The sequence below is a fragment of the Pelodiscus sinensis genome, chromosome 6 (genome assembly GCF_052426305.1).
Source record: "Pelodiscus sinensis isolate ZL-2025 chromosome 6, ASM5242630v1, whole genome shotgun sequence".
Taxonomy (NCBI): Eukaryota; Metazoa; Chordata; order Testudines; family Trionychidae; genus Pelodiscus; species Pelodiscus sinensis.
Genome location: NC_143057.1, coordinates 43,952,084 through 43,973,899, shown reverse-complemented (window position 1 = coordinate 43,973,899; position 21,816 = coordinate 43,952,084). Strand labels below are relative to the sequence as shown.

Genomic DNA, 21,816 nt, shown 5'->3' with positions numbered 1-21,816 from the left:
AAGATCACGCTACCTATTAATGAGGCAGTCAAGGAGGTATCGGATGAGATATGGCAGACCCTGGTTCTATCCAGCTGATATGCAAAAGAGCCAACAGGAAGTATTTTGTCCCCTAAGGACCTAGACTTCCTCTTTTCCTACCCGCAGCCAAACTCCTTAGCCATAGATGTATCTAAAAGGTGCCACAGGGAGCGGGGGGCGGAATTGTTCTCCTTAGCCTCTGATGGTAGGACAAGAAGCAATGGGTATAAACTGCAGAAAGCGAGATTTAGGTTAGACAATGGGGAAAGCTTCTTAACTGTCAGGGTGGTTAAACACTGGAATAAATTGCCTTAGGGAGGTTGTGGAATCTTCATCACAAGATATATTTAAGATCAGGTTAGACAGAATCACCGAATACTAGCACTGGAAGAAACCTCGACAGATCAAGTCCAGTCCCCTGCCCTCATGGCAGGACCAAGCATGGTCTGTATCATCCCTAATAGATGTCTATGTGGCATGTCACTGATCCAAGATTCTGCAGTTTAAGTCAACATCCAATAAGGAACATGAGAAATTGGATCTCTTTGGGAGAAAATTATACCCCTCTGTCACCCTTCGGCTCTGAATTGCAAACTATTCAGCGCTCCTAGCCAATCATGATTTTGATAGCTATTCAAAGTTGGCTAACCTCATGGAGCATCTACCAGACTTTGAGACTCTTCCTTAGGTGTGTAATCCATGAAGGGCATATAATTGTGTGCATGGCTTTGCAGTCCTCATTCAACGTGGTGGATACAGCCACCAGGGCAACAGCAATGGTGGTTGTAATGCAGAGGGCATCATGGCTTCAAGCAGTGGGAGTGCCCAAGGATCTCCAGTCTAAGGTGGAGGACCTCCCCTTCGACAAGCAGAAGCTGTAAACCGCGAAGACCAATGAAGTCCTGCATAGCAGTAAGGACTCACGCGCTACACTCTGCATGTTTGGCATGTACGCTACCATATTGACAAAAGTGCTATACCCCATACAATAAGAATAGATACAGTTATTACAACTGGTTGCTGCAGAGGCCATACGACTTCAGTTGACCCAGACGATGGGCCCAGAGGAGGTGCCCGCCCCAATCATTCTCCTCCACTTCTCAGGCGACAAAACAACAAATTTGAAAATTTGGTCAAGTGTCTCTCCTACCTCCCCGCCAGTCCCGTGCCAACAAATTAGAACCATCTTTTCTCCCACAGACTACGTCCCTTTTTCCCCACACTGGGACTCTATAATATCGCATCAGTGGGTCTTGGAGATACACCATTCCCTTAATCTCACTTCCTCTTCCCCATACCCATCCCTCTTCAGGGACCTCTCCCACAAGACTCCTCTAAGACCAGAAATAAACCGCCTTCTTCACCTATGAGCGATAGAGATGGTTCCTGACGCCTAGTGAGGAAGGGGTTTTTATTCCAATTACTTCCTGACCCAGAAATGCACAGGTGACTGGAGACAGATATTATGTCTCTGCAAATTAAAGAAATTCCACACAAACAGTGATTCAAGATGGTCACACTGACATCAGTTATCCTAGCACTGGATGAAAGGGACTGGTTCTTAGTTCTCGATAATACAGGATGCATAGTTTCTTGTCACCATATACCCTGCCCACAGATAGTATCTACGATTCACCGTGGGTGAGGACCACTTTCAGTATAGAGTCCCCCCCTTTGATTTATCCTCTACCCCTTGGTTTTTTCAAAGATCCTCACAGTAGTGACAGCTTACCTTCGGTGACAAGGGTTAGTGATATTTCCTTATTTAGAGGATTGCCTCATAAACAGTTGATTGCATGCAGAGGCAAGTCTGGAAGACCAAGCTTCTCTTTCACCATCTAGGGCTCCTGATAAACAAGCAGAAGTCAACTATGGATCCCGTTCAGGACACAGAGCTCACTGGGGCTCACCTTGATTCTTTATCTGTCTGAGCTTATCTACCACAACAATGGTTTGCGATGCTACAGGATCTGATAACCACATTATTTGCAAGCCCCTCTACCACCTTATGTATCTGCCTCCAGTGGATGGTTCACATCGCTGCCACCACTTACGTTTTGCAGTTCATGCATCTCCACTTCCACTCCCTCCAACATTGACTGGCTTCAGTCTACATGCCATTCCGCCACTCGCTTCACAAACTAGTGTACCATGCCAATGAGGATATTGGACTCCTTCAAATGGTGGACATTTTCCGACAACCTTTTGGCAGTTGTTCCTCTCTACAAGCCCAAACCAATGGTGCAAATTACTATTGATGCCTCCCTACTGGGCTGGTGTGTGTACCTGCAACAGTACACCACTCAGGGCAAGTGATGGCCCCACGAAGCCTTGCTACATATTAATCTCCTCTAACTCAGGGCTGTGAGGAATGTGTGCACACTTGGCTCCCAACATTAAGTATGCAGATGATGGAGTTGATAAAGACAATATGACAACCAACAACGATTTAGATGATGGCATAGAGAGTACAATTATTAAGTTTGCACATGATACCAAGCTGCGGGGGGGGGGGGGGGAGGGTTGCAACTGCGTTGGAGGATAAGGTTATGATTCAAAATGATCTGGACAAACTAGAGAAATGCTCTGCCGTAAATAGGATGAAGTTTAATGAGGACAAATGCAAAATGCTCCTCTTAGGAAGGAACAATCAGTTTCACACATACAGAATGGGAAGTGATTGCCCAGGAAGGAATACTGCAGAAACAGAGTTAGGGGTCATAATGGACCACAAACTAAATATGAATCAGTAGTGTGACACTGTTGCAAAAAAAGCAAACATGATTCTGGGATGCATTAATAGGAGTGTTGTGAGCAAGACACGAGAAGTCATTCTTCCGCTCTACTCTGCGCTGATTAGGCCTCATTTGGAGTATTGTGTCCAGTTCTGTGCATCACATTTCAAGAAATATGTGGAGAAATTGGAAAAGGTCTAGAGAAGAGCAACAAGAATGATTAAAGGTCTAGAGAACATGACCTGTGAAGGAAGACTGAAAGAACTGGGCTTGTTTAGTTTGGAAAGGAGAAGGCTGAGGGGGCACATGAAAGAGTGTCACAAGGAGAAAGGAGACAAATTGTTCTCCTTGGCCTCTGAGGATAGGACAAGAAGCAGTGGGCCTAAACTACAGCAAGGAAGGTATAGGTTGGACATCAGGAAAAGACTTCCTAACTGTCAGGATGGTTAAACACTGGAATAAGTTGACTAGGGAGGATGTGGAATCTCCATCTCTGGAGATATTTAAGAGCAGGTTAGATAGACATCTGTCAGGGATGATCTAGATGGTAGACCATGAGGGCATGGGACTGGGGTTGATGACCTCTTGAGGTCCCTTCCAGTTCTAGTGTTCTATGATTCTATGAAGTTACTGCAAATGCAGGCCACTTGTTCATGAACAGTATACAGATGGGGAGTTAATATGCTTTAATTTATGTGCTTTGATGTCACAGAATTAGCTTATTCCCCTTACCTTTTATGAGTGCTCCCTTGTTGACAAGCCCTGGAACTGCTTATAGACTCTGATCCAGCTAAGCACTTCAGCATGTGCTTAATTTTAAGCATGTGAGTAGTTCCATTAAAACTTGAAGTTAAGATTGTGCTTAAGTGCTTTGCAGAATTGGAGTCTTAGCCATTTTTAATGCCATTTTACCATTGAGTTTTGCTCCTTTTTTCCTGCCCTAACAATTTATTGCAGATGCAAACTCTATCATGTAAATGTCTAAGTACACGGCTGCTGCCCAATACTGATATTTAGATCTCTAAATGCATGCACTGCAGCTGGAAAAAAAGTAGCGGTCTGGATCTGCATCCTTTAGAACTTAAGCTCAACGTGTGAAATATTGTCAAAGAACAATGTTGTGCTTATCACAAAGATTTTGTGTGTTGTCTTTAAAAAATGTCAAAGTAAAGTTAGTTTCTTCAGTTTTTATCCTGGCATTATAGCCTACTGAGTTCAGACACAGCTTAAGGCTACAAAACAAAAAGAATGCTTGCTCGCTCACTTTTCCGCTTTCAGTTAACAGCTGTGTGATTGACAGACTAATAATCTGACCTGTCATATTTTATTTTTTCAATGCTCAGGAATGCACTGCTTGAAACCAGTGGAACTCCTGAAGTAATGACCATGATACAGGTGTTTACACAGTGTTTTGTTCAAGCTCTCCAGAAGGATAACAAGCAGGTTAGTCAAGATCTATTTTTTTAATAACTGTTTAATGAGAGGATAATACAATTATCATGAAAAGAACCATTTTTGATTTGAGACTCTTGATGGAATAAAATGAGCTGAAATATAGTTTCACAGTCTTGCTATAGATGGATGCCAGGACATATTTCAGGCACTTAAACTGGAATCAGACATAAGATGTGCAATTCACCTTTTGCAACACAGGAGTAATTTATTTGGTAGTATCCTGAAACATTTTGCCAATGTATGTTATCATCCCCACGTATTCAGTATTTAATTTATAATGAAAGAGGTGCTATGGACTGAAGGAATTAGGTGCTAGGGCTCAAGCGATTTTTTTTTTTTTTTTTACATGCATAAACTGATACAGCAAGCTCAGAGGTGCCAGAGCTATAAACTGCCAAGTGTAGAGGTGCTGGGGCTTATTAGTCCTGACACAAATTAAGCACTGTATCTGTTAATCTTGGCCCTGCAGCATTTGCCTGCATGATAAATTATATCATGATCCTCAATCTTTGATTGAAAGGATGAGGAGGTCTGTAGACAAGCATTTCTTTTGCATCAGCTGGGAGCCTACTGAACACTGTTGAATGTAATAAGAAAAAAAATACATAGAGCGATACAAAGTTGACAATATTGACCATCCACGAGTTCAGATGAGGTTTAAAACTTCCCCATTCAGGACCGTAATCTCTGCCCATGCTAGTTTTACATCATGTTTAATTCCACTGCAGCCAATTGAGTACTTGTGCTTTTCACAAGCTTAACTGAAATGTGAGTCAGCCCCATAGAGTTTAAAATTGAAAATTCTAGCTATATTTATAGGCCACAAGTTTGTTTAGGTTCCTAGCCCATACAAAAATTTCTCACTTTAATAATTTCATTAAGTTTTCCAGTCAGTTTTTGACATGGCAAAATCACTGGGTTGAGAAGCTATTTTACTACAGGTTGAACCTCTCTAGGCGGGCACTCTGGTCCGGCAACATCCGTGGGTCTAGTGTGATTTTTAGTTAGCTGGATGTTCATTTATAATGGGTGTAGCCAAGTTTCCCAAAGTCCCATAAAGTTTGTTTATAGCCACCAGTCCTGGCTTTTAGTGTTCTCTGCTGTTTAGTGCTAATTTACCCCTACATGTCTTCTAAGAGCCCAGTAAGCAGTGGAAATATTGGTAATGCTCCTAGACAATACTGACCTCCTGTGGATCATCAAATTCTCTGGTTCGGCACTAGTCAGGTCCCGAGGGTACCAAACTAGAGAGGTTCAACCTGTATTGAATATATTTTACCTCTAAAGAAACTGCAGAGAATTTGTATTCTTTTTGACTTCCCCATTTTTGGGGGATATAATAGTTAATAAAGGGATGAGTCTTGGAATCCAGGATATACTTACCTCTGGTTAGCATTATAATTAAATCTGTCTTCTAGTTTCGTGTAGTATGAAGTAGGGATGAAATTGCAGCTGTTTTATTTAATATGACTAAATGCCTCCTGCAGAAATTTTATTTTACCCTGGGTGCATGATAGCAGCACATTACGCAGCTCCACAGAGGTGGGGTGGTGATTGGAGATAAGTGGAAATTCCACACTCTTCAACTTGCTAGGAGTTAAATCTATTGTGCCAGCTCTCCACATGTGTTATGGTGAAAGTCCTTCACTTGCTAACACCATGTCATAGATTATTGCCTCCTTTCCCAGGATCATGAACAAGATCCAATCAGACAGGGCTCGAGTCATTCCAATAGCTCCATCATGGTCCAGACAGACCTGGTTCACGTACCTCCAACACATGTCTATTGAAGCACCTTACCCACTTCCATACCGACATGATGTCCTCTCCTCAGAACTGGGACAAATTACTTCACCCTCAACCCCATACTCTTCACCTCCACTCTTGGCTCCTGTCTGGTTCCACAGAGCTGAATCCCTCTGCTCTGAGAAAATAGGAACCATTCTCCTTCATAGCAGGGAGACCATCCACCAGAACCACTTACCTGCAGAAATGGAAACAGTTTTCCTTCTGGTGCCAACAGATGCACGTTGTTCCTCACAAAGCTCTGCTTCATTCTGTCCTCAACTACATATACCATCTAAAGAGCAGGAGCCTATCTATCTCCTCTGTCAAGGTGCATTTGGCAGCAATTACAGCCTTCCACAATCAGGTCAACAGATCATCTGTCATTGGACATCCCATCACCAGGAGATTCCTCAAGGGCCTTCAGAACCTCTACCTTCCTCACAGAGTTAGTGAGACACAGGCCTTGATAGTTGGTCCGCCTTATACGATCTTTACCAAAGGCAAAGTAACTTTACGACTGCATCCAACATTTCTACCCAAAATCATATCAATGAGCCCATAGTTTACCCATTTTTTCCTGAAACCTCATGCATCCCCTAGGGATGCCATGCTCCATATCCTGGACATTCGATGGACTCTAACTTTTTATATAGACAGGACACAGTCATTCTGCAAGTCTCCACGCCTCTTTGTGTCCTTTACAGATCGCTTGAAGGGCACACCTATCTCAGCCCAGTATATTTCCAAGCTGATATCTTCCTGTATCCTATAAATGCCTTTCTCTTTCCAATAAGCCGTTCACAGCTCCACCAAGAACAAACTCCACCCATGCTACTGCAACATCTATGTCATTTCTAAACAATGTGCACCTTGATGACATCTATCGGGCAGCCACTTGGTCATCTAACCATATCTTTGCCAGGCATTATGCTATCATGCCTCAACTGACAGTGATAGAGCAATGGCTACAGTTGCATTATCTTCTGCCGCCAAGCAGTAACTACGAGTCCCACCATCCAGATTGAATACTGCTTTGTAGTCAGCAACAGTGGAGCACCCACAGGGACATCACCCCAAGAAGAAAAGGAAGTTACCCTGTGCAGTAACTACTGTTCTTTGAGGTGTGTCCCCCTGTGGGTGCTCCACGACTCTCCCTTCCCTTCCCTACCCCACCCCACACCTCTCAGAGTCTTGGCTACCTGGGCGTAAACAATGGACGGAGGGGGAGGGGGTCGGGCTGCGTGCACGAGGCACCAAACAGCCAATGGCATGAGACGCCTTCTGTACATGTGCAGCCCAACTGACAACTGCTAAGAAAAAGCTCCTAACTGTGGCTCTGGGACGACTCATCACCAACAGTGGACCACCCACGGGGACTCAGACCTTGAAGAACAGTGGTTCTTGCACAGGGTGAATAACTTTCTTTTGTTAGGCATCCCTTGTCCCTGAGGTTACTGGGGAGATGAACCCATGTGTTATGCTTAAATAATGCTGTTTCAAAGCTTCTAACAATGTTCAGATTAGATCTGGGTTGTCTGAATGACTTCAGTACTACTTCTAGTGCTTGCTCATGTCCATTCAACATAAGTGTGTGTGTTTGCCACATGCACCATTACTGGAAGATTTTCCCTCAGTAGTATCTTTAGGGAACCAAGTCCAGCGCCTCCTGGTGTACACTTGCTATGCTATCTAGAGTGCCCCAGGCTTCTCCCTCTTCAGTTCCTTCTTGCCGCCAGGACAGTGCTTGGAACAATGTGCTCTAGCCTTAGCTGTAGTTTTAGTTAACTTCTTAATTCAGTTTACATAGTTTCCCTCTAGTTTAGATACGTGTAAAGAGTTAAAGATTAGCAGTTTGTTAGTCCCCTCTAGAGACTTAGCCAGGAGACAGGGCATGCCCTGCTCCCCTGGCTTTAAAGCTTGTGCTGAGTGCTGCAGGCCTATGCCAGTCAGTGACTGCCTCCATTGTCTGAGATTTGCATTTCTCCCAGACAAGTATCAGATCTGCAGGTCTTTTCCTCCCAGGACAATAAAGGACAGTGGTATATGCTTAAATGCTTTTATGAAGTCCAACCTCGCTCCCCAGGACCAGCACTCAGACTCGGTGCCAAGCACCAGTGCTTTGATAGGTGCTGTGCTGATGGCACTGAGGCACATCTGTGTCCCTGGCTCCATGTAGGAGGATGAAGAAGTCAGGCAAGGGTGAGCCCTCATTCCTCAGAAGGACAAGGCCAAGAAGGCTGATTGTGAGGGAGACTGCAGGAAAAAACTCCAGCGCAGGCTGACCACAGCTGCCCTGCCTGCAGCTCACCCTGGACATTCAAGTCCCTTCCAGCCTGAAGATTTACCAAGCAGCACAGGACATTTTTACCATGCCATTACTGCCACCTCCAGCATCAATCAAACCCTGGCATAGAGGGAGACTGCTATTTGCCCCTCGTTTACCGAGCATCTGACATTCTTGCTCTCCTGCTGGTCAGTCAGGAGAGCCCCTTAGAGGTACTGGATGCTGGGTCTCAAGATGGTCTGATCCCTCCTCCATACAAACTGCAGGTAAGTCACATATTGGAATACTCATGAGCAATCACTCGAAGAAGAAAGAACAGTTGCTTACCTTTTGTAACTCTTGTTCTTTGAGATGTGATGTTCATGTCCATTCCAGACCCACCTTCCTCTCCTCTGTTGGATGGTACTGGCAAGAACTGAAGCAGGAGTCGGGTTGGCAGGGATATATATTGTGACACTGCAAGGCATTACCTCTGGGGCCACCACAGCTGACCAGATGGGTATCACTAGGGAAAAATCCAATGATTCTGCATGTGGTGCATGCACACGTACACATATTAGAGTGAACATGAGCAACACATCTCAAAGAACAACAGTTACCAAAGGAAAGTAACCGTTCTTTTTTCTATAAGTAAATCTACCTTTAAGAAGTGAGTCATGCTAGATTAGTAGACTATAATTGATGCAGCTATGTTGAATGGACATGAGCAAGCACTCGAAGAAGAAAAGACAGTTAGCTGTTTCCATAACTGGTGTTCTTTGAGATGTGTTGCTCATGTCCATTGAACTCTGCACCCTTCTTCCCCTCTGTCAGAGTTTCTGGCAAGGAGGAACTGAGGAAGCAGGGATCTGGGGTGGGAGGAGCACCTTCTACAGTGTGGAATGTCTGCGTTCTGCTCCAGAGGGTGATGAACCCAGTCCCCTTTGGATACTGCTGAAGGAAAATCTTCCAACACTGGTGCATGTGGTGAGCACACCTATGTTGAATGGATATGAGCTGCACATCTCAAAGAACACCAGTTATGGCAACTGTCTTTTAATTTAAACTTTGAACTTATGTTTTTGGAGGAAGCTAGACTTTTCTTTTGTTCTCTCCTCAGCTCCCTCCAGTGAATAAGTGTTTTAACAATAGTATCAAGTTAACATTTTTTGCCTGAGTGTGCTCATTAAACATGTCTGGCATTTCTTTTTAATCATTAGTTGATCAAATATCTTTGTTTAAAAACTAAACTTTGACTTACTATTGTACTTCTATGTCAGTTGTTAGATGTTGCCTTTTTTAGTTACCTTGATGCTTTGTATAAAGTGTGATGTAGTAATTGCCTATAACAAACTGATTTTCTTGTAGTCAGTCTTTAGAAAGGTTCAAACATCTTTATTTTGCTTAAACTCTTTCTATGCTGAAAACCAGCTTTGATTGTAAAAAAATGAAATCATATTTGTAGGGCAAGTTAATTCAAAATGTGGGTAGTATTTTGTCTTCTAAACATGCCCATTGCAGCTTTTTCTTGGGCTTTTTGAGTTGCATATTAATTGCATGTATGCTTTAGTATCTTAATTAAGAATCCTATAACTCCATTTGACAAATACAAACCTTTGGAGTTTTGCCAGTCTTATCATACCAATGATATATTGATTCTCATACTTTTCTTTGTACTTTCAGATTCCTTGAAATTTTGGGGGACAAAGAAAACACAAAATACACATGAAATGAGCTTTATAATCTAAGCACAGTTCTCATTGGATAGGAGTTTGGCATTGCTTATCTGTCACCTAATTCGGCATAATTTGCAGCCTGTTCAAGAACTTTTGTGGAGACTGAACAGTACTTTCACCTAGAGCAGTGATTCCCAACTGCTGGGCCATGACCTCTTGTTGCCAGGCTGGGTGGCTCTGGGGACACCGCTCTCGTTGTGGCTTTTGAGAGGGGCGTGCCCTACCCTGCCTCTCAGCCAAGCAGCACTCTTCCGCAGCTAGGAGGAGACCCCGTGCTGCGCGGCCCTCCTGCCATGCAGAGAAACGCTCTTACATGGCCAGAAGAGACCCCGCCCCTGGCCTGGTGCTGGTTGGCTGATAGGTGGGGAAGGATATGTCTCTCCCAACAGCTGTGGTGGGAGGGGAGGCACTGGGTGGTGTACCCCAGATTAGGCCCCCAGAGCAGTCACGATGTTGACAGCAGTACAGGGCTAGGTGAGGGGGGCGTGGCAGGCACTAGAGGCTGCAGGGGTGAGGCTAGTGCTGGGGGGGCTCTGGAGGTTAAGCTAGTAGTGGGGGGCGGGACTATGGAGGCAGGGCTGGCGCTAGAGGGTCCTCTAAGGTGCGGGGGGCTGGCACGGACGTGTTCTGGATGGAGGGCTGGCACGGGGGGGGGGCTCTGAGAGTGGGAGGCTGGGTGCAGGCAGAGGTTGGGTGCAGGCGACTCTGGGACCAGTGGCTGGCTTTGGGGGATAGTGGAGTGGTTGGGGGTTCTAGAAGATAGGGTTGGCACTGGGGGTTGCGGGACTGGGTTTTTGGCGGACTGGCAAAGTTTTATGTGCATATTTGCATATTTATCGTTTGCATAATGAATATGTAAATATGCACATAAAATGCTGGTCCACCAGCAGTCTGTGAATGGGCTTGCTGGTTCCCGATATCAAAAAGGTTGGGAAGCTCTTACGTAGAGAATGTGGTCTCTTCAGGACAGAGTTAAGGTAGTTAGTTAGTGGATAACTCACTGCATTAAGGTTACCCAGCGGGTGCTTATAAACTAAAATAGTTTTCATAAATAACAAAATGTTCGTTTACTTTTTGAATTATGTATCAGAATAAAATTACTTTAGTCAGTTACACTTTCTGGTTCTAAAACATCATAACAAATTGCTTGGGAATATCCCGAAAAGCCTGTTTTCACTGAGGCAAAATAATTCTATTAATGTAAATAACTAGGTTTTGTAAGCCACCTAACCTGTCTTTTTCTCCCCCCATTCTTCATACAAAATGTAAATGTTAGGTCTAAAACTAATTCAATATTCCTTTATGCCCCCAACAGCACTGTTGTTGTATGTGGTTTTCACATTATAATATCTTTACATTTTATGTTCTCGGAAGCCGACCACAAAGCTCTTAAAATATTGACTTTTTGTTTTAGCATAAATTTCCTCTGAAGGCCTACTTTCCTCATCATCATCAGCCTCTTGTAGTAGCCTTACTCAAACATCCTTTCGGTAAGTTCTGTCTTGAATTATTTGTAGCGTTAATGGAAGCTTACAGTTTCAATTATTTTTCTTCACAATAAATAACCTCAAAAATAATGCACAAGAGCTCTGAAGTCAGGTTGCATGGGCAACATTAATTTTGGCATTTCCTAAGCTTTGAGTTGACTTCGCAACTTTTTTGTATTGCTCTTTTAATATAGGTTTTTGGATAACTCCTATATACAATAGCATAGATTTAAACAAAATTAAAACCAGAATCAAATAAGAGTAATAGAAGAAAGAAAAATCATTTTCAATTTTATAAAACCTGTGTTAGGAATTAAAACACAGTTATCAAGGACTGGAAAGGTATTCTTGTAAGCCCAATGATTATCATTGTGAAAACTCCCATAGTGAAATACAAAAAAGTCTTAGCATAATGTTGCTTTTCTCCTCTCTGAAATCTAAAAATCTGCTTTCAGTTATGTCAAATGTTATTCCATTTATTCATATCAGAAAACTAATGTTTCATGTGATACAATTTCTATGCAGAACAGGAGAACTTGACAGGGATAACAGAGAGATACTAGATTAGTATCTGAGAAACTATATACTTATGCCTAATTTGATAAATTGCCTGAATTTTAGTCTTGCATTTTGCAAATGAATTTTTGCCCTAAGAACATAATTTATTATAGATATGATTGCAAATTATGGGAAAGTTTAAAAATGAGAAGCTACTACTGAATACTGAATCATATGTCTAACAAGTTCTAACTTGACACGGTGCCCAAATGTTGTTCAGTTTAACCCTGTTTTGTTAGGTACAACTTTTCTTATTGTTTTCCAGATTTGCCAGCTGTGCTCTGGTCTCAGCACCTGAAATACATTACTGACATGCTTAAAGCAGTAGTAGAAGATAAAAGCATTAGGTAAATAAAAATATTTACAGTATTCTTCATTTCTTCCTTTTCTTCTTTTGCTATGTGAAAAGTCATACGGTTCATAATCTTGGTTGATTAACATTTCATTATCTTTAAGTTGCCATTTTCTCATTAGTTTCCAAATACAAGCTCTATTTAAGGATAAGAAAACAGGTCTAGGACAGGGATGGGCAGTAATTTTAGAAAGGGGAACCACTTCAATCAGAGCCTGGGAGCAGAGGGAGTGCACAAAGTCTCTTGCTTCCTGCCCCCGCCTTGCAAGGGGCATGCGGTGCTTAGAGTGAACCACCAGCACACCCCTAATGGGAGAGGAGAATTTGCGCGCTCCCCGATCCCTAGGCCCTGATTGGCCGGAGGGTAGGGAAGCGGCAGGTCATCTGCAGGCTGGATCAACCCACTTGTCAGGCCAGATCCAGCCCATGGAGGCTCTCTTGTCCACCCCTGACCTAGGATATAAGGAGGCCTGCTAAACTATGAACCTTTCATGAACCTCTCTAGTTCAGTGGTTCCCAAACTTTTTGGCATCACGCCTCCTTTTCGATTTTTGAGAACCCCCCCCCCCCCAAAAGCAGCAAAACTTGAGGGGAAAAAAGAAAGGAACTGACCAGGGACGAAAAACAAAAATAACAGCAAAACTTGGGGAGGGGATTGACCGGGAGGGGAGAGGGTGCGCTGGGTCGCCTTGCTTCCCCCCTGGAATTTCTTCATGCCTCCGCAGGGGGCACGCTCCCCAGTTTGGGAACCCATACTCTAGTTCTTTTTTGAACCCTGTTATAGTGTTGGCCGTTACAACATCCTCTAGCAAGGAATTCCACAGGTTCACTGCACAGTATATGAAAAATACTTTTTTTGTTTTAAATCTGTTGCTTATTAATTTTATTTAGTGACCTGATGACATCTCAAACACATATGCATGGCAGTTCCCCTTTTACCTCCCATACCTGAGGAAAAGCTAGTTAGGAATGCCTCTCTACTGGACTGGGGAGCCCACATGGACGACCACACAGCACAACTTTGAGATTCCAGAATGCAAATACATGGAGCTGAGAGTTGTCTGGGAAGCCTGCAAGATATTCTTATCACTCATGATTCTCACATATCTAATAATGTCCAAAATCATAACTATGTTATACCAAAATATTAGCAAATAGGGAGAAGCTAAATCTATCCTTTCTGTGAACAGAGGCAGTTAACTTATGGAACTTGTGCCACTCCAACACCACTATGATTCTAAGAACCTCTCAGTATCAACCGGCAAAGGATTCACTGTTCTGTAACAGCAACTGCTATTAGGCCTGAAAAAATTACTACACCTAATATACCATTTTCATGATTTTTTCCATAAATAGTATCTTGTAATATGTCAAATGAAAGCTTGTGACACATAAGCGTTGTAAGATATAGATATGGATCATATTTAAGAATTTGGGCAGAGAGCTGCATGTATGTATTGGAAAATGTATTTCAGAATTTTTATTACAGTTTCTCATAGAATAAGGAAAGTTGATTTACATGTCTACCTAGGTCAGATCAGGGAAATTATGGGCTGCAAGCCGAATCTAGCCCACCAAAAAACCTGGTCAGCCACAATTCTCTGGGCTGCCAGTGTCCCATGCCCAGAAGGTACCTCAGGGCAGGCTCCCTGCCTGCTACACTGCCACATGCTCAAAGTGGTTGGCTGCTGGATCCAGCATGTGGATCTCTAAGGCTACATCTAGACTACAGGCTTCTTGCACAAGAAGTTTTTTTTTTTTTCCTGAAGAGATCTTCCGAAAAAACCTCTTGCACAAGAGAGCGTCCACACGGGAAAAGCACATCAAAAAAGCAACATGCCTTTTTGACAGATAGCATCCAGGCAGTCTGAACGCTATCTCGCATATAAGCAGTGATTGCTATGGACGGAATGGCCATCAGGGCACCTGTGCTTTTTCCTCTTCCCTCTTCTTCTGAAAAAACTCCCTCTTCCCCATCCCCACGCACCTTTTTGTGAAAGAGCTCTTTCGCAAAAAGACTTCTTCCTCGTAGAATGAGGAATACCAATTGCGCAAAACCCCCTCTGTTCTTTCGATTTGCTGTCGAAAGAATGCGCTTTCAGTGTGGCTGTAACTCAGGTTTTGTCCGAAAAATGGCCTTTTTGTCAATAAAACTCTGTAGTCTAGACATACCCTGAGTGGTGCTGCCCTTTAGGGGAACAGAGGGTCTTCACTGGAAAATAGCCAATGAGAGCTGCCTGGGCTGTGGTTCTCCACCCCTGGTTTAGGAGGCATTGTTGAACAGACGCGCACGCACGCGCACACACACAAACTCTTTAAAACATATAGTAGATTACAGTGCTGTGTTGCTATATTGGAGCTGAAATTCAGTTGACTCAAACAAGTTAGGGCATATGTACTTATTGCCTTGAGTGCAGTGAACCTGTTAATTACTGTGTGCGTGTCCAGGGGCAGAGGCTGGAGGCTACAGGGGGATGCTTCTGAGGAGTTCTGAGACACACATAGTGTTACCTGAATGGCAAAGTAGTGGCAGGCAGAGCCCAGAGGAGAGTGCTGAAGGGTTGGTAGTGTCAAGGAGCTGTCACCCTCCTACCACAAGAGACTTCCTTTCATGAAGGTAGAGAGTAACACAGTGACTTAAAGTCCTAGCTCCTCAAGAAAGGGTCATAGTATACCTCTGAGCTGTTCGTAGTTGATGGGTGGGCAACTTCAGTACAGGTTAAACCTCTTAAATCTGGGATTCTCTGGTCCAGCAACATCCATGGTCCATCCTGGGGGAGCCCTGGCGGGGCGTGGCAGCAGCGAGGCTGTCAGCAGCTGGTGAGCCCCATCTCTGGGAAGTCCCAGCTAGGCACGGCAGCAGCAGGGCAGCCATGGAACCCTGTCCCCATGAAGCCTCGGCTGGGCAGGGCAGAAGTGAGGCGGCAGCAGCTGGGGAGCTCTGTCCCCAGAGAGCCCCAGCCAGCTGGTGGCAGAGTACCGAGCCCAAGGCCTGTAGCAGCAGGGCTGGAGCCCAGTGGCAGTGTGGCTGGAGTAGAGCCAGCTGTAGGGAGGGAGGCAGTATCCTTGCAGGCTGGTGGCCAAGGACCTCCCCAATCGAGCATATTCCCTCATTCAGAGGTCCAACCTGTAGTTGCTTTAGCACTGACCATGGGTGGGCACTAAACAATTCCATACTTAATAACATCTTCACTCAATGGGGAACCACGGCTTGGAATCTTCTTGCATCTCACAAGACGTGAATAGCCATTAAAATGGAAATGTATTTTGCTTGTTTTGCAGATCGCATGCTGATCTCTTTGAGAGCTGGTTTTTGTTGGCTCATTTTGGAGAATGGATTGATATTGCTGTAGAGCAATTGCTGAAATCTGAAGATAAGTCCTCAGATGCTTTTCTATGGCTGCTAGCATTTTACTACAGTCCACACAATGATAAAGAGCAGAGGACTCAAACGCTGGTAGGTGGTGTAGCCAGGGCTGAGGCTGTTTAGCCAGTTGAACACCTGAAAATTGAGGTATTTATGTGGTAAGGTGGCTGGGCTTTGTAGAGTCCTCCTGGAATTGTAAAATTCTATAATAGAGAGCCTTGGCATAATTTTTGTGACTTTTTCGACTATGAACATTTAGAAAGTAGATTTTTAAAGTGTACTGTGAGCCATAATGCTTTTCTTCTGAAAAATATGAATGTGTCAAATCAGCTTGATTTGCTGTTATTTGCTATATGTGGAAGGATTTCAGAGCTCCTCTTATGTAGAATCCTATAGGATAGCCATGCTTTAAAAATGAAAACACTAATAATAATAGTGCAGCTGATCTAACATTATCCATCTAATCTGATTTTTGTTGCACTTGTCATTATAGACACTAGGTAGTGATCTGATTATATCCTTTTTTATGCTGTGTCATGACTACTTATTGTAGTTTTGATTTAAACACTAAAGGTCTGTTTCTCTAGTCCACTCCGCATAGGAACATAGGGGAGAAGAACAAAGGTGGACCTTTTGCCATTTTTACACTTCCCTAGGCTGGAGTCAGCATGGATTGGATGCCCTGAATAAGAAAAGCAGCTGAAGAACTGCATTAATTTACCCATTGCTAACTAAGACTATAGGGACTACTGTAGCAGGCATTTGGAGTATAACCACATTTTGAGCACACACCCTGTTCTTACATGTGGATGATGGAGATATGTGTGGTACGTGTTCTACCAAACCCAGGGAATCCTCCTTTGTTACATTGGTTACATTTTGCACCTTATAACCAGTGTTCCCTCTAAGATTTCCCATCCCTGAGCAGAGTGAGTTTTGTCTTGTGTACACACATTGACATCATATGCACTTATTTGGATGTGTGCCACTGTGGCACCCATTAATTTCTCACTCTCACTCTCAAATTGTTATACAAGAAAAAATACTAAACCAAGGGATAATATACAAGGTGCATGACCCTGTGGTACAGGAATCCGGGCGGGAGGGTAGGAGGTAAAGAGAGGGAGGCTCAGACCAAGGGTTGCAGGATTCAGGACAAAGGGGAGCTCAGGATGGGGGGGCTGAGAGGTTGGGGAGGTGGTGACTCCTCCCTGGGAGGAGGCTGGAGCAGGGCTGCCCATTCCTCCGGCGGTTCCTTGCAGGGAGTGAGCCAAGGACTAGGCTGCTTCAGGAAGCTGCTTGCTGGAGGGGAAAGTGGAGGTAAGTGCTGCCCAACCCCTGGCCAGCTAGCAACTATTTATGGGAGAAAGCAGCAGGACTGCCCAGCTCCCTTGACCCATGGGCGAAGGGCGGAGCTGAGGCAGTGCTGCCCAGCACTCCCAGCTGGCTGACCAGCAGCTCCTGGGGTTAAAGGGACCAGGGCTGCTGGCAGGCGGCTGCCCACGTGGACAGTGCTGCCACCGCTACCCATTATGCGGCGGCTCCAGCCCTATTTAGGGCTGCTCGAATAGCCGCCCTCACCATGCAGCTCCAGTCCTGGTTGGGGCTGCCCGAGCATTCACCCCCAGCCATATGGCAGCTCTGGCCATCTGAATAGCCACCCCTAGCCACACAGCTCCAGCCCCTTCCAGAGCCACCAGAGCAGGCATACCTGGTCTCACAGCTCTAGCCCTAGCCGCACAAGCAGCTTCCCTCAGCCATGTGGCTCCAACCTCAACAAGTGAAATCCAGTCTCAAAAGGATAATAATATTTCTCATACACTTTTAGTGTCATCTCATTAGTGCCATGTGGCTTCCCTAGTGTAAGCTGGGACGTAACAGATTTCAGTGAGAAATTACTTTTCCAGTGAAGCAAACACTTTCAAACTGGCATATATAGAAACGTTAATTGTGGAAAAAAAAATCAGTAAGTGCGGGGAATCAAATAGTTAAAATTCAAGAACACTGAAGGGGCTGATGTCATACTGTCTTATGTGGTATGTTTCATTTTTGTCCTTGTGTTTCCTGGTTTTTATGTAATGAACAATATTATTACAATGAAATACGTTTTGTAATAACTGCTTATGATGAACTTACAACTTCTTTTATGTAGACACCAAAATCTTCATTCTCTGTTTTAACGGTACATTTATATTGGCTGCTCAAGAGGCAAAGGAAATAAACATGTTGTAAGTAATGCAGGAAGACGCCAAATCCCATCATTCTTATCGGAAAGTTTTATCAGTTGAGGTCAGATTGCATGAGGGTTTAATTGATTTGTAGCTACAATATTGAAGTGAGCCTTCAAAGAGCCTTCTGTTCTTTTTCCCACAATGTAAAAATATGACTGCATTCTACTGAGGGATTTTCTCCATTTCCTTTCATTACAAAAAAGGTCAAAATCTGGCTCAATGCCCTTGGCTGCTTAGTTTGCAAGACCAAAGAAAGTAAAGCATTTTCCATTTTGCCCATTTATGTTTGTGTGAACCAGTGCGCTTCCTTCTCTGTTCTCTGTCGTGCCCCTTAAACTCAAGCTCTTGACATATTTTTGGGATTTCTTCAAAGGATTCAGATGCCTGTTAGTGAACAAATCTCATTAAAAAATACCATAAACACAACTTTTTTACTCTTCTCTGATCCTTTATCTTTTGAAATTGTTCCCTACAGGTAGAAGCGCGAGCAGTGTATGATCGTCTGATGATGCTCTTCAGCTGTACAACCCTCTCCATCACAGATCTGCAGGCTGCAGCTAACACTAAAACAGATAAGAGGCAATCTTGCACCAGACACCTTGTCAGGCATCTTCTTCTTAGTTTTTTGCTCTTTTCTTCTGGTGGACACAAGATTGCTCAAGAGTTTATTTCACATGTAAGTGTTTCTGTGTTTTATCATTCACGTGTTTGAAAACTCCTTACAAAAACACTCATCACAGAGAATTAAAATCTTGTTCACTTAAATTAAAACAACTGCTAAAATACTCCCCTTCTTGAAGGTGCTTCCACAGGGTCCCACTGCAGAAGTCATTGCCTAAGCCAGCGGTTCTCAAATTGAGTCAGAATCACAGGTTGTCCACCACTGCCATAGTGCAAAGGAGGCCTTAGGTAGCATAGGGAAAGCTATGCCAGTCCCTCCTACGTTCCATCCTCCCAGCAGAGAGGTTTTCTAGTATGAGCTGAGAACATATGAAAGGCAGGAGTTGGAATCACAGTGGGATGCAGAGTAGCCCTCAGGGATCAGCAGGCCGGAGAGGTGGAATAAAACTCCTCCCCATTGCACTAAGTGCTGTTTTGTTGCACTTTGAGAACTAGTCCTGGGATTTCATTACCCTTTTCCTTCTTTGTCCGAGGGGAATTTATTTTCATGCTTTGTGGAATTTTGTTGCTTTTGAGATTACATAGATTAAATATTTTGGAGGGGAGGAAGGTGGAGATAACATATAACATGTAGTGCACAGCTAGACATTATTGTACTTGGAGTAATATATCTAAATTAGATTATTTTCTTTCTTCCTCCTTTTTTTTTTCTTCAGGTGATTCTGGGAAGCAATTCTGCCAGTGAAGTTTTTGGCCTTCTTACACGTACTGCCTACAGATTTAATCAACTTGGATTAAAAAATCAAAGGACTGTGAAACTGGTGAATGAACTTCTTCAAGAGCTAAGATTTATGGATTAGTTTTATATTGTTGTTCACATCAACCCAGTAACTAGACCAGCTGATCACATCTTTTTTATGGTAAAGGGTGAGAGGGAACTCAGGTTTTTTCAGTTTATATTTCCTTCTCCTTATGTATGAAAATAGGTGTTTGGAAATGTTATTCTGTTACAAACATTTTAGATATATATTCTAATATTTTATTCTTCTAGGGACCTGTGCTATTTAAATGCTATTTATTCACAGTCTCTTTGTTGCCCACATTATGTCCGAGTAATGTGGATTTCTGTAAATTCTCATAGTCCATGAAATACAAAAGTTAGAGTTGGAAACAAAAGCTATAATAATAGGAAGGGCCTATTCCTTCTATAAATAAAAAACCCTACTGTTTGAATGTTACAAGGAAGAGATAAAGTTCAGAAAAATTATTTACTGGTGGATTACTATTAGGTGTTTGGGAGTAATTTAACAGTTTGATCCTGAAATTCTGCTTTGGTATACTTGAGCCTGATCACAAACAAGTGATAATTAATGACTTAGAATAATATGCATGATTGGAATATTGGTATAGAATGGTACCGCTTCCCCAGGAAGGATAGGCAGATGTAAATGGGAAGAGGTGTGTTGCCTTATATATTAAAAATGAATAAACTTGGACTGAAGTTGAGATGGATTTAGAAGATAAACTTGTTGAGACTCTCTGGGTGAGGTTAAAAGGGGTAAAACACAAGGGTGATTTCATGGTAGAAGTCTATTACAGACCACCTAGCCCCGAGGAAGAGGTGAATGAAGCTTTTTTTTTTAAAGTAACAAAATCATCCAAAAAGCACAGGACTTGGTGGTGTTAGGGGATTTGAAATATCCAGATAAATGTTGGGAAAATAAAACAGCAGGATACAGATTATCCAACATATTCTTGAAATGTATTGGAGACAATTTTTTATTTCAGAAGGCAAAAAAAGCTACTGCGGAAGGCTGCTCTAGATTTGATTTTAACAAATAGAGAGAAACTGGTTGGGAATTTGAAAGTGGTTTGCTTGGATCCGGCTCCCGAGGCTCAGAGCTTCCCTCACCTCACAGCATTGGGGAGCCCGCACTGGCACTCTTGCCCCCTTGCTGCCTCCCCGTAAGGCTGAAGCACACAAAACCTACTAGCCTGGGCCCCCCATAGGCTCTGGTGTGCGAGGGGAATGTGGGCAGTGTCTTTGTCTTTTAGTCAGGGCCACAGCAGTGAGAATTCAGGGTTTTTCTTTGGGTGATGTCCTCGTGGGTGCTCCAGAGCTGCAGTTCGGAGCTTTTCTTAGCAGTTGTCAGACAGGCTGCGCATGCTTGAAGGCGGTTCGCTCTATTGGCTGTTTGCTGCCCTGTATACACAGCCCAGCCCCTCTCCCCTTCAGTTCCTTGCTAACCACCCTTGGTTATGGATGGAGCCCCTCTCTCGTCTCAGACATTTACTCTCTTCAGACACGTTTCTGTTAGTGTTTAAATGTTATAGTTTAGTCGATGGTGTGCTAGTTTGTTATTCTATGGGAAAAAAAAATCCTCAGCCTTGGTTCTGGTGGACTGCCTCCTGGCGGCAGCTACGTTTCTTCTCATGCCCATCTAGTTTCTCTTTTCCCCTCCCCAAACACTGCTCTCCTATTGCATCTTGTCATTACCACCATTGCCGTGAGAGACCATACCACCCACAGTGATATCCTGACTGGCCTTTTCCGCCTCTTCATTATCCACCCCATGGGATTATTGGAGACCCCCCAGACGCTGCTCTAGAGCCCCATCTATATCTCTAAAGAGGCTTCCACCAGTCTTCCCATCCCACGCCCTTCTGACTGCAGATTCAGAAGACAAGGAGGAGGGTCAAATTCCTGACGAGCACATAGACACGCAAGCCCTGCAGCTTTCCTCAGGTGACAATTCATCCTCCTCTCCCAATGAAGCCGTAATACTGGAAGATACCCATTCAATTGATGACTTGAAACAACTTGAGGAACTCTAAAAGAGCGGCCACTACTTAGGCTGTTCAGCTTCAGGAGGTAAAGGAGAAACAGCGTTGTCTCCTAAAGAACATTGTCCCTCCTCTCAGGGAAGGATTGCATACCAATTGATGAAGAGGTAATGGAGATATCGGACGTCATTTGGTAGACACCTGCCTCCATCCAGCCAACTTGCAAAAAAGCTGACAGGAAATAGTTTGTCTCTTGCAAGGACTTGGACTTTCTGTTCTCCCACCCCAGCCAAACTCTTTGGTGGAAGATGTAGTGAATCAGTGCTTGAAAACTCCGCAACTCAAGTTGTCAACAAATGACAAAATATAGAAAATTAGACACATTTGGAAAAAATGTGTGTGTTTCTTGGCCACCCTG

At 43.7% G+C, this 21,816-nt stretch overlaps 1 protein-coding gene across 7 annotated transcripts in view; it reads left to right on the top strand.

The window, feature by feature from the left end:
• FANCC (FA complementation group C) overlaps positions 1-21,816 on the top strand; it is a 168,248-nt gene that overhangs the window by 100,832 nt on the left and 45,600 nt on the right. For 6 of the 7 annotated variants that reach the window (XM_075931806.2, XM_075931810.2, XM_075931809.2 and 3 more), the window contains exons 10-15: positions 4,100-4,199; positions 11,413-11,488; positions 12,309-12,390; positions 15,678-15,856; positions 18,473-18,669; positions 19,331-21,816. The exon at positions 19,331-21,816 is cut by the window's right edge and continues 26,133 nt beyond it. In XM_075931806.2, the coding sequence (XP_075787921.1) occupies positions 4,100-4,199; positions 11,413-11,488; positions 12,309-12,390; positions 15,678-15,856; positions 18,473-18,669; positions 19,331-19,474 (778 nt within the window). In that variant the 3' untranslated portion in view covers positions 19,475-21,816. The remainder of the gene's footprint in view (positions 1-4,099; positions 4,200-11,412; positions 11,489-12,308; positions 12,391-15,677; positions 15,857-18,472; positions 18,670-19,330) is intronic. The other variant, XM_075931816.2, reaches the window with a different exon arrangement.